The sequence below is a fragment of the Phyllostomus hastatus genome, unplaced genomic scaffold, assembly GCF_019186645.2.
Source record: "Phyllostomus hastatus isolate PE091 unplaced genomic scaffold, TTU_PhHast_1.1 phas_scaffold_93, whole genome shotgun sequence".
NCBI classification, from domain to species: Eukaryota; Metazoa; Chordata; class Mammalia; order Chiroptera; family Phyllostomidae; genus Phyllostomus; species Phyllostomus hastatus.
This window is the reverse complement of record NW_025334042.1, coordinates 20,870,837-20,883,856: the sequence shown is the minus strand read 5'-3', so window position 1 is coordinate 20,883,856 and position 13,020 is coordinate 20,870,837. Positions and strand designations below refer to the sequence as shown.

At 44.3% G+C, this 13,020-nt stretch overlaps 1 protein-coding gene across 2 annotated transcripts in view; it reads right to left on the bottom strand.

Annotated features, from left to right (window-relative positions):
• Positions 1-3,431, bottom strand: part of TFCP2 (transcription factor CP2) — a 48,050-nt gene extending 44,619 nt beyond the window's left edge. For both annotated transcript variants that reach the window (XM_045829778.1, XM_045829779.1), the window contains exon 1: positions 2,672-3,431. In XM_045829778.1, the coding sequence (XP_045685734.1) occupies positions 2,672-2,793 (122 nt within the window). In that variant the 5' untranslated portion in view covers positions 2,794-3,431. The remainder of the gene's footprint in view (positions 1-2,671) is intronic.
• Positions 3,432-13,020: the final 9,589 nt, after the last annotated feature.

Below are 13,020 nucleotides of genomic sequence, written 5' to 3'. Positions count from 1 at the left end.
CCTCCCCAAAACAATGGTACCCATCAGCAGTCACTCCCCATTCCCTCCTCTCTCACAGCTCTAGTCAACCACTGATCTACTTCCTGTCTCTAGAGATCTGCCTACTCTGTACATTTCATAGAAATGGAATCTTATGTTATGTGGCCTTTTGTGACTGGCTTCTTTCACTCAGCATATTTTCAGGGAATCTCCTTTATTTTAACCACAAAGTTTGTGCCATGTATTAAAATGTAAGGAAAAAAGTAAGAAGAATAATATTAAAGGACTACTTATGAAAAGAACATTACTGAATATGATGGCAGATCAAGAATCAAAAAGAGGAATCCAGTTAAGATGAATCTTTATAAAATGGAAATCAACAGATTTGAAACAAAATCATTAAAGTAAACAAACTAGGGTAAAACAAATACATTAGGGAAAGAATTTTACAAAACAAATGCTTGTCAAAGAGAACATTTTCCCTAATTGAAGGTGTAAAAATGCAATCATAAGGTCTAATTAAAAGGAGAAACAGGAAGAGCAAAAAACCATGACCTCCATCTATAAAAACTCCTCTAGTCAGTGTTTCTTGAAATGTAGTTCCTGGGCTACCTGAATCAAAATCATCTAAGAACCTGTTTTTAAAAAATCAGATTTCTGGACTGTGTCCCAGATAATCACCAACTATGGGACCCTGGAAACTACATTTAATAAGTACTCCAGATAATTCTCATGAAGAGTAAAGTTTGGGAAGTAATATCTAATTAACACAAATTAATGCAAATGATTAAATGTATGCAAGAGCCAAAAGAATAGTGACAAGAGCAAAATGCATGAAAACGGTGAAAAAACAAAATAATAGTAAAAATTTGGCACACTGTGCTTTTGAGAAAACATAAAATAATGTTTGAAAACTCTTGTGGATTTGATGTTGGAAAAAAATTCTAAATGTGTAAAAAAAGCCAATCTTACTAATTCCTACAAAGACCACACAGGGTGTAACACAGCACTCATCAACAGAAGGTCATACAGCAGAGAGGGTACATAGTGGACACACAAATGTTTGTTGACAATGTTTACTATTTTTATAACAACTACAGTTATGATTAAGTATCTCCATCCTAAAATCTAATAACCTTCACAAAAAACAAACTTTGCTGTGATAATCTTCGTGTGAACAATAGCATAAATTGTCAAACATCATGCCAGATACCAACATGCAAGGTCAGACATTTACTTTCAGACCTAGTTAGTCTCTATTTTTATGGTCAGACTTATGTAAACAAGGATGGAAAACTAGAGTTAAATTTCTCAAGAGCACTGCATGACAGAACTCAGATTTCCTTGAAAATCACAAAAATTTGTATACACAGATAGCCTTCATTATTCTAACTATAAGCAAAGATTCCTGAAGGTGAAGTATTTACTAAGTTGTAACTCATAATTTTACTTCAACAAGAAAAGTTCATTTTAGTTTTACAGGGATAAAGAGAGGAAATTTACCTTACATAACTCTCAAAGGATCTCAATACTGTACCAGAATACAAGATTTAAATTTTTGCAGTTTCCCCATAGAAAACATCTTTCCCCTATAAACCCCTAAATCCAATTAAAATGTTAAGTTTTAAAGTGTCTTAGGGAGGAGGATGGGGGCTGGGTGAAAAAGGTGAAGGAATTAAGGAAAAAAAATCTCACAGACAGACAACACTAAGGTGATTACCAGAGGAAAAGGAGGGTGAGGGAGGTAGAAGAGGGTAAAGGGGGGATAAGTGGTGATGAAACACTTGATTTGGGGTGGTGAACATACAATATACAGATGATGTATTATAGAATTGTACACCTGAAACCTACATAATTTTATTAACCAACGTCACCTCAATAACTACAATAAAAATAAAGCCTCTTTTGACTTATTTAGATTAAGTCTTATAATACATTTGGAAACCCAATTATATTCTATCTAACCCTAAAATGCAGATGTTTCAACATTTCCAGACATGATTCTTGCACATCTTATAAATGAAACAATCCGTATTGGGGGAATGAAGGAGCTGATGTATGCAAATGAATTACATGGAAGAGTAGTGATGTTTTCAAAGGGTACTTTTATTTATCATCAACATTTGGCTTGATATAGAAAGGTCTAGGAGTATCTAAAAGCTCTCTTTGACACTTTTCATTTCACAGCTGTTTCAAAACCCCGTAGAATTAAGCAAAGCCTTAAAAGGACACTAACATACAGACGTGCAGACTTCTTCACCAAGGTCTCACATTTCCTTCCAACGAGCATTCAACCAATATTCATCATTAAGACCCAGTTTCCAACTCCCCAACTCCCTAAGTGGCCTCTTCTTCGTACAAGTCCAGTCCAACCTACACACACACACAACACGAGTCTCCAAGTCTCTCCGAGGCACAACAGCCTCTCAACATTTATCTGGCTGCTAATCAAGGGCCATTCTTCCTTCTTCTACTGACCCTGCAGACTTGACACTGCCTACAATCTCGTGTGCCATTTCTTTCACAACACTCACAACTCAAAGCAACGAAAGAAACAAGTCCCTTTTCCCTAAACGCAGACAGCTGCTTTAACTCTATACACTACTCTGCGCCCCACCCCCCACGGCCACCCCTACTCTCTATCCTGCCTTTGTTATTCTGAAAGTGCAGGGTCTGGGAAGACCTCACTCACCTCATGCTATAGGCACCAGCACCCAGTTCCTGGCCGATCCCGGACAGACTAGCATCAAAGTCCTGCACCAGCCCGGATTCAATCACTTCATCGGCCAGAGGCAGCTTCAGAGCCCAAGCCATCCTGGCTCCTTCCTTGCCCCAGGCGACACTGGTTCTTGCACAAAGGTGAGCAGTGTGATTCTACCCAACGGGGGCAAGGACTGTAGGAAACTCCAAACCAAGATCTCCCACGCAGTACCCACCAGCCACCCCTAAGCCCTCCTGCACTAATCTCCTGCACCCTTGGCTCCTTGTTCTGTGCTGCCTCGACTTCCAAAGTCCCTCCCACTCAGAGCTCTGGAGCGGCGTGAGAGCCCTTTCACTTATTCCAGACTGCCCAGAAGTAGCCCTGGACTTCCACACTACCACTCTCTGGCCTCCCCTTTTGCTCGTGGTGGTCACTCGCTGCTTCCCAATGAGACCAACAGCAGCGACCCACCGCCTTAGGCGCTCCCAGGTCGCTTTCGCACCTTTTCACCCCGCCCCTCGCCGCTAAGAACCCCCTCCCTCCCGGGACCCACACTCCCTTTCCCCTCCAGGCCTTGCTTCCGGTCAGCCCCAAGATCACTTCCGGTCAACCCCACGGCTCTTAGAACCAAATCCAGGTTTCTGCTCAGCCTACTCCCTGACTTCTGCAGCACCCCCCCCACGGCCTCGACACATGGAAGGGGAAAGTCCAGCACGGGTAAGACACCCGGAGTCGTCAGGCTCCTCCACCGCCCCCGGCCCCAAGGCCAACCAATCATGGCGCCCTCTTCCTAGGCCGGCCCGGCAAACATGACGTCACCCTAACTTCAACCAATGGAAAAGAGACTTCGTTGGCCCCGGCAGTGCTGATAGGCCAGCTACGCCGCTGCCTCCCGCCCCGAAAATGGGTTGGGTGATGTGGGGATGTGGCGTGCGTCAGGTGTCTTGGTTTAAACGTCTCTCCTCGTCGATACCTGCGATTTGTTTCCGCTAGCTGCCGAGTCAGCTTCTTAAGGCGTGGGTGGAGCTTCTGCTCTAGTTTTAGGGAACCCACACCCACCCCTGGCGACTCGGGGCCGTTTCCCAGACTCTACCTACCCACATTCGTTTGCTCCTGGAATACTCCTTAAACTCACCACTCTGGAGGTCAGGACTTTGCTTAAGCCCTGCTCCCTCCATGGCCTTCCTTTCTTCTGCATTCTTCCTAATGCGTTCGAACAGGAAAGCATAAAATAGGTGAAAATATGGTTTTTAAAAGGTGATGATCTAGCCCTGGCTGGTGTGGCTCAGTGGACCTAGTGCCTAGCCAGAGAACCAAGAAGTCGCTGATTTGACTCGCAGGCCAGGAACACGGCCTGGGTTGCGGGCCCAGTCCCCAGTTGGGGGCGTGCAAGAGGCAACGGAGAGAGAGATCTACCACGTCCATGTTTTTCTTCCTTCCCTTCTCTGTAAAAATAAATAAATCTTAAACAAAGAGAAAAGGCTGTGGTCTTAATGAAGATCAAGCTTTGGGTTTGCGTCTTCACTTACTAGTTTGGTGACTTCGGAATAATCGCTTAATCTGATTGAAATTTAATTTCCTCATTTGAAATGAGATAACCGTGCGTGCTCCACCTTCCTCCTTTGAGGATTAAATAATAATGTTCATAGTTTTTTTAGCAACATCTATATGCCGGGAAATTTTGTTACTGTATCAGTAATCCTCAAGACAATCTTGAACTAGAATTATAATTCTAAAGGTAAGTATTGTGACCCGCATTTTATCAATAAGTAGCGGAGACTAAGTCTTAAATTGGCCAGAGCTAAATTGATGTACCAACTTCGAAGCCTGACATTTTTCACTACAATACATAGGCTACTTGCTAAAGGATTGGCTTATCGTTGTAGTCCATTATTGAATTTTTTACAATCTGCTTTTTTCACTAAACTGCCATCTCCCAAAGAATAGAGAAGACGCCTTTTACAGCCTTCTGTTCTAAATATCTTCTAAAACAGTTCCTGCATCCAATAGAACTTTTTTAAAAATAAAAGTGCTCATTGAATTATAAAGGAAAGAGCTACAGGAAAGAGGTTGATATGAAGTCGACAGCATGCCCCCAGTTTCAACCATTGGCTTCTTTTTTTGAGGGCTCTAGGCTTCTCCATCTTTTTCCTTAATAAGGCCTGGCATCCAAGTCTTGGTTCACTCTTGTGTCAGTCAGTATCTCTTCGAGCCATATTTTCTTCCCTTAAGCCCATGTTATCTCAAAACATATGCCTTTGGCTAAAGGAATGGGTCCTGAGCTCAGACACTGAAAGATGTCATAATCAAAACCCTTTGTATTCAACTATTATGTCCAAAGTATTTTTAAACATCTATTAGGTAGAACTATGCCTTGTTTGAACAATAGTTCCATCACTAGATACATAATTTTAGGCAAGTAACTTTACCTCTCTGAGAATTAGTATTTTAATTCATAAATTAGTGAAAATAACACCCCTCCTAAAATTGTTGGGAGGATTAAATGAAGTGCCAAGAGGCCAATAATTATTATTAAATACTAATTATTCAGTAAATGTTAACTTCAGTCTCCCACTCGCCAATTTTCACTTCTCTGTTAAGATTGGGTCAGTATTATTGTCCTATTTAAAAACATTAAATGACATTATATGATGTGTTATGGTTTTAGTAGCACTTTAACATATATTCTCACTTAATCCTCCCAGAAGTTTTTGTTTTGCATTTCTTTAATGAAGAAACAGGCCAAGGGAAGTCAGAGTGATTAAGGAGACTACAACCTCTCTAGGTTGTAGTCTCTATACATGACTTCACTCTACATGTATACCCTAGAGAAGTCTTGCACATACAAGTACATACCAGGAGACTTGTCAGAGAATGTTCATGGCAGCATTTTTTATAGCAGCAAGACATGAATAAATCAATCCTAGAAATGAGGTAGGGGTGTACAGAAGTCCTCATACAGTGTAGTGTCACTTTCTAAAGATCGAAACCCAGCAAAATTAAGCAATCCATCGTCATTTAGGGGAATACACATTTCTTTAAAATATGCTAGATCAGGGGTGTCAAACTCATTTTCACTGGGGGCCACATCAGCTTTGTTGTTGCCTTCAAAGTGCCAAATGTAACTTTAGGACTGTATAAGTGTAACTACCCCTTAACAGTTAAGGGAGGGCTTGGTGCTGCTGCCGGGTAGAAACAAGGTGGAGGGCCGGATTTGGCCTGCGGGCCTTGTGTTTGCCGCCTGTGTTCTAGATGGTCACTTTAAAGAAAGGCAGGTGAGTGGGCTAGGAAAAGAACTCAAAAGTAGCTTCAGTAGTGTAATAGGTCCTGGCTAGTGTGGCTCAATGGATTGAGTGCTGGATTGTGAACCAAAAGGTTGCTGGTTCGATTCCCAGTAAAGGCACATTCAGCTGGGTTGCAACACCCAGTTGGAGGTGTGCAAGAGTCAACCAATTGATGTTTCTCTCATACATTGATATTTCTCACCCTCTTTTTCTCCCTTCCTTCTCCTCTCTCTAAAAATAAATAAATAAAATCTTTAAAAATAACAGTGGTAATAGTTTACTCAAGTTAAGTAGTAGTTCCATGGGTGATTGTTTCATCATTATGCTTCATAACTTACAAAAAATGTATCATTGAACAGGTAACAAATGTTACATAAACCAGCAGATGAGCCAGAAACTACATTCCTGGTCCCTGATTCTCTTAGCTGGGCTTTGTCTACAGCAATGCCTCCCTGCTGCTGGTTCAAGTTCCTAGGAACCACAGAGACATACAGCCAATAGTAACTAATAATGACAGTCTCATATTTATTGGCCCCGTCATAAGTGCCAAGCCTTGACTAGGTGCTTTATATATATAATCTCATTTCATCCTCACATCACCTCTCCAAGGAAAGCACCATTTCTAGATTAATTTTGTAGATAAGGAAATTGAGGCTTAGGAAAGTTAATTGGCTAGTTCATGGTCACCCAGCTTGAGCATTAAAGCCTGACTGACTGAAATTCCAAGCCAGTACCGAAGCCTGGGCATCTAGCCATCATGGTACTCTCGCTGTGGATGTTCTGACCTAAGAAAGATTTACTTCCTATGTACTCTCTTTAGAGATGAGTTTGAAGCTTGTGGAGGTAAGAATATTGAATTTTCAGAAAATTGTGCCCACGAAGGAATATGGACAATACATGTCTTTTCATATGCAGAAAAATAGCTCATATGAGATGTTTGGAAGAGATGACTGTGCCACATCTAGAAATTTCATGGAGCTCTGTCCTCTGGGAAGCATTTAGAAAAAGACAGACATGTACTTCTTGGAAATGTTTGAGCCTATATTTTTCTGAACCAAAATAAAGACTTCACAAAGGTTTTCTTTACTTTAATTCTAATTAATTCTAAAATAATCTGAGGTGAGGGGCCCAAACCTTGGCTTCTCCCAGTTGGAGTGCCGATCAGCCTTGAGATTTACGTCCTGGAGGGGAGAAGGCTCTTGAAATTCTGTGCCTGGGAGAAGTGGACTTTTCCCTTCCTCTCCCTTCCCCAGTGTTGTTAAGAGTGAAATCCAAATGCCATGGCTGGAAACATGGCTGGATTTCAGGGGCAACCCTGGGGGGTTCTGCCTCCAATAAAAGATCACCAGTGTTCCCCTGGAAATCCAGCAACATCTATCAATAAACCAAACTTTTGTGTTTATAAATTCATCCCATAACAAAAATCCTGACCCCTGTTAGACGTAATAAATGTGACTAAATAACCAGAGCACCTGTGGCACAGAGTTCCAAAATCCTTTTTCTAGACCATTGGGTGAAGTTAAGGCTCATTGCGAAAGGTTCTTTTCCCTAGATTAAATCCTGACACCAGAATGTTTAGATGGAACCAGGGTTTACCCTGGTATGTGGAAGTCCTATCAAAAAGATCGGGACAGATGGCAATCCCCAGGTGCCACCCTGTGTGGGGTGGGATTAGCACACAGACTTCAGAGATAGTTCACCTGGGTTCAAGACTTGGTGCTGCTGCTTACAAGCAAAGCAACCTTGAGTCACTTTCTCATTTTTCCCCATGCCTCAGTTTCTTACCTGTGAAATGGGTATCATAATAGTTCTTACTTTATGAAGTGACATGAGGATTAACTGAAATAATGCATGGTAAATGCTTAGAAGACTGCCTAGTGCAAGTGATAAATGAGGGTTAGTTATTATTGTGTTTGACAAAAAGGGGACCCTAGCACCTGTCTTGCCTACTTATTAAGACAAATCAATTCTCTCAGAGACCCGAGGGCTCGAGCTCCCTGGATCAGCACCTGGGGTTCCCCTTCTCACTCCCCAACTCCAGTCAGTGCCTCTTGCTGGGGTCCCAGGCCAGTCACTGGGCGTTTTCCTCTAAGTACAAGAGAAAACCATTATCCAGGCCAGCTTTTTGTTTTGTTTTGTTTTGTTTTACTGTAAAGCTAGGCTGACCATCTAGCTTTATGTTTTTACATTTTCTTACACCCCACCCAGCCTGTGTTCTTTGAAGGACCTTGCAGTTGAGAGAAAAGGAAATCAAACGTTTTCTCACCCACACAGTTCCAAACAACATCAGATTCCCTTCAACTCCCATCTGCAGCCCAGAACCAGCCCAGGTCCTCTCTAGCTCAGAAAAGGTGAGTTCCTCCTTTACTGCTATACACAGCACATTGGACATCTGTGGTGCTGTGGTTTACAAGAAATATGTATGTCAAATATAATGGCATTATTAGTACTAAAAGTCCATGATACTGAGGCAGGATAGTGGGACACTAGGAAAATTCCTTGGCAAGTGGAATGGGGAAACTGAGACAACTGAATAAACTGGCTGAGCAATTTACAGCCAGATACAGAAAGCCACAGGTGCCAAGTGATGGGCAAAACTGGTGCCGGACCTTGCCCCCAAGTAGACTTTCTGCCCCTGGCATTTAGCTAGCCATGTGGTTTAGACCCTCTGGCCTTTCCTTCCTGGAGATAACATCTAGGCCTCAGTTGCATTTCAGCTCCAGGCCCAGAAAAGCAGCAAAACCAGGGGGATCGATGCCAGGCCAAAAGGCAATGACTAATGACCTTGTGCCCTGGCACTGACCAATCAGTGGGGACCACAACCCTGAAAGGGAACACCTGGGAAAGCTGATGAATATTCTGTTGAGATCCTTCCCTAAGACCTCCCCTAAACTACTAGCCTTTAAAACCTTCAGGAAGGAACCTCTGGGAGCACACCTACACCTTCCCCATCCCCTTCTAATTCCCCCACAGGTACACATCCCCTAAACTCCAAGGATCCCCATGGGACTTGCAACCCGGGGAGCAATGGGCAGCGGCAGCTCATCCTAGGCTAAACGCCACCCCCAACCCTGTCTCCAACACTCCTTTTTCTCTGACTCCCTAGTGGCTGACAGCAGCCCCATCCTGGCTCGCTTCCTTTCCAAATGTTTCTAAAGAGCCAAAGCAACCCCACCTAGTCTCTCTCCCATTGCTTCCTCTATCCTAGGACCTTCCTTGTTTCACAGTCCTTAGCTTTAATAAAAGTACTCTCAAATCACATGGCCTTGTGTTGTGAAGTCTTGCCTGCATGCAGTCAAGAACCCAGGCACTACAGACTGGCTGGAGGCTGACCTGCTCTGGCTTGGTCCCTGTTCAGTAACAATACCACACTTAGTTTTAATACCTGATCTAATTGCAGTTTTAAACTTTCCAAGAAATGCAATCTTTTTTTTTAATACATTATTTTTTTAAAGATTTTGTTTATTTATTTTTAGAGAGGGAAGGGAGGGAGATAGAGAGAGAGAGAGAGAGAGAGAGAAATATCAATGTGTGGTTGCTGGGGGGTCATGGCCTGCAACCCAGGCATGTACCCTGACTGGGAATTGAACCTGCAACACTTTGGTTCGCAGCCCGTGCTCAATCCACTGAGCTACGCCAGCCAGGGCTAGAAATGCAATCTTAATTAACCTTAACCAGTCTGGAATTTTCTGGTCAAGCACTAGTAAGTTAACCTGTAATACAGGCCCTCTTTGTCCCCCATAAAAAGAAGGAGCAAGACAATCTCCAGGATAAAAACCCTTCTGCTTTCCTTCTTCTAAAGAAAAGATGTCTTGCCCTGGCTGGCATAGCTCAGTGGATTGAGCATGGGCTGTGAACCAGGCATCGCAGGTTCGATTCCCAGTCAGGGCACATGCCTGGGTTGCAGGCCACAGCCCCCAGCATCCGCACGCTGATGTTTCTCTCTCTCTCTCTCTCTCTCTCTCTCTCCCTCTCTCCCCCTTTCTCCCTCCCTTCCCTCTCTAAAATAAATAAATAAAATCATAAAAAAAAAGAAAAGCAAAGATGTCCTGGCCTGAGAACAATCCTCTCTTTACTTTCCCTAGTAGCTCCCTTGCACCCATCTTCCTATAAAATCCCTCCATTTCATACAGCCCCTGGGTGCACCCTTCCAGGTGCCAATTGGGATGCTGCTCGATTGAGAATCACGGAATAAAGCCAATTAGATCTTCAAATTCATTGAGTTGAAGTTTTGTTTTTTAACATATCTATTCGGTCACTTGCACCACCAAAATATGTTTCTCATATATGCTTGGTCTTCATCCATAGTTCCTGACTCGCATCTCCCCAAACCCTTGGAATTTCTGAGCTTAAGGGCATTGGGAACATCTTTTGTTACAGCATTTGGTCTCTTGTCCTCAGTTCTTGAAAACCTTCAGAGCCATAAAGGTGAAATGGGTCTTGTTTTCATAACAAGCCCCTTTCTACCACAACTAGGTTTATGTTAATGAAGGTGACTTTTGGAAAGCTCCTAAGGGTGGGGGCTGGTTGCCAGGGGAACCAACAGTGAAAGAGGGTTGGAAATTTTAGTCTCACCTCCTGATGTCTGGGGAGGAGAGAGGGGCTGAGGTTAAATCAATCACCTATGGCAAATGACTTAATCAATCATGCCTATGTAATAAAACCCCATAAAACCCAAAAGGAAGCAGTTTGGAGCAGTTCCAAGTTGGGGAACCAGAACACTTCCTGGGGCCACTGTGCCAGGCCCCAAGCCCTCAAGAACAGAAGCCCCTTTGTTCAGGACCTCACCCTATGTATGTCTAAATCGAGCTGTCGTTCACACCCTAAGTACCCTTTGTAAGAGACTGGCAACCGAGTGAGTAAATGGTTTCCCTGAGTTCTGTGAGCAGTTCTCTCAGATTAATGAAATGCAAGGAGGGGTTATGGGAACCTCTGACTTAGAGCCACTTGGTCAGAAACACAGGTAACATCCCAAACCTGTGATTGGCATCTGGAGTTGGAGGACATAGTCGAAGCCTCCCATATGCAGTAGGTTGGTCAGAAGGACAGGAAATAACCTGGGCTCTCACCTGGTAACAGAAGTGGAGGGAGGAACTGAGACGCTTATTTGTGGAATCCGATGCTTCCTCCAGGTAGACAGTGTCAGAACTGAGCTGAGTTCTTGGACACCCTGCTGGTGTCCGAGAATTGCTTGTTGGTGCAGGGAAGCCTACAAACATGAACACACACACACACACACACACACACACACACACAAATACACGTGTTGGATTTGGGTCCAGGAACCCAAAAGAACAGCCTAGGAATAGAAAGTATGGTTTCTCCACAAACCCACCTCTCTTTCTTTAAAACCTTCCTGGGCCAACTGCCAAAAACCATACACACTGGTCTGAGCCAGCGCTGTCAGCTTCCACTGACTCTTCTGATGGGATCTGCCTCTGTCCAGTCACCACCAGCTGCTGCCCAGGCTCCATTCACTCCTGTATCACAGTCTAAACCCTGCACAGCTAAGCAGAATTCTCTCTACCTGCTTTCACCCAGTAGCCTGAAGTCAGCTCTTGCTATTTCCTTGAAGGAGAGAATAAGAAATACATTCAGTCATCTATCTGAAATTTATCAAGCACCTACAATGTGCCCCTGGCCCGGGTACTAAGTCACAGCCTAGTGTGGACTGCTAGCATTAGGGTTGTGAGATCTGGGCAGAGGTAAGTGCTGGCTTTGATCTAATTTTTTGCTCCATGATTTCACAGTACTGTAAAGCTCCTCTGATCCTTAAGCCTTACATCAGTATCCTAGTCATCTATGGTCCCTTGGGTGGAGTTGGGGTTGTGGGGCATGATCTAGAACCCAGTACAGTGCCTAGTTCAGAAATTCTGTTTGGGTCCTGGCCAGGTGGCTTAGTTGGTTGGAGCATCATCCTGTACACAAAAAGGTTTTGGGTTCAATTTCTGGTCAGAGCACATACTTAGGTTGTGAGTCCAATCCCCAGCTGTGGCACATACAGGAGGCAAAGGGATCGATGTTTCTCACACTGATGTCTCTTTCTCTCCCCCCACCCTCTCTAAAATCAATAAACATCTCCTCGGGTGAGATTTAAAAAACCAGAAATTCTGTTTGGGTGGAATCAAAGGTGATGGATTGCTCTCACCAATTCAGGTAATGGAGTCTAGCCCACATCAGCACCAGGTAGGTGGAGTGGGGAGAGGCAGGCCGAAGGGGAGCGTGGCAAACACCCTGACCCTGCGAGGCAGATCAGCAGAGAGGACTCGTATGACAGCTGTGCTTTCCCAGCTCCAAGCTCACCCATCAGGCCTATCCCTCACGTTTGCAGGCCTGGGGAAGCACAAAATGAAGCCCCGAGTACCATATATTTTATCAAGTATACACCAAGGTAATCATGAATGATCTAGCAGCCGATAATGAATGATAAGCATACTTTCATGAGAACCTGGAAGGCCAGGTTTGAATTTACTTTTAAGAGTCCTTGAAGTTCTGTGCTAGAATATTTCCCAGCCCTGGCCCCCAGCCTCTAGCCTGCCCTCTCTGCCCTCTCTCGGCCCCACCTCACATTGCAAAGGGCGTTGTGTGTGTGTATACACACTCCAGCCTGCATGTCCGAGTTCTGAGCACCCAGGTCTCTGACAAACAGCTGCCTGTTGGTCACTCTTGAGCCTAGGAGCACGCACACAACATGTCTGTTGTCGGGACCCAGAGAAGAGGGGCTGAAAAGCAGGCTTGGCCAGGTCCTAGGTACCAGGAGGGTGGTCTAGAAAGAGAAAGAGCACATCCCCTCAACCCTGCTCCCCGCAGAAGGGGGTGGCTGGAGGGCCAGCGGCAGGGCCTTCTGAAGCGGGAGTGCAGGTCTTGCAGGGCCTGCACCCTCTTGCAGTGGGATTTTCCAGGCCATGCGCTCTGGCAGCTCACTGATACTTCCCGGGCCTCTGACAGGAAGACCTGCATTCCCCACCCTGAGAGGTGGAGGCAAAACATGTAGACCAGTGCAGAAGAAAAATACTGTTTATTCCACACAACGACATCCAGTGTTTCTCCCCTCCC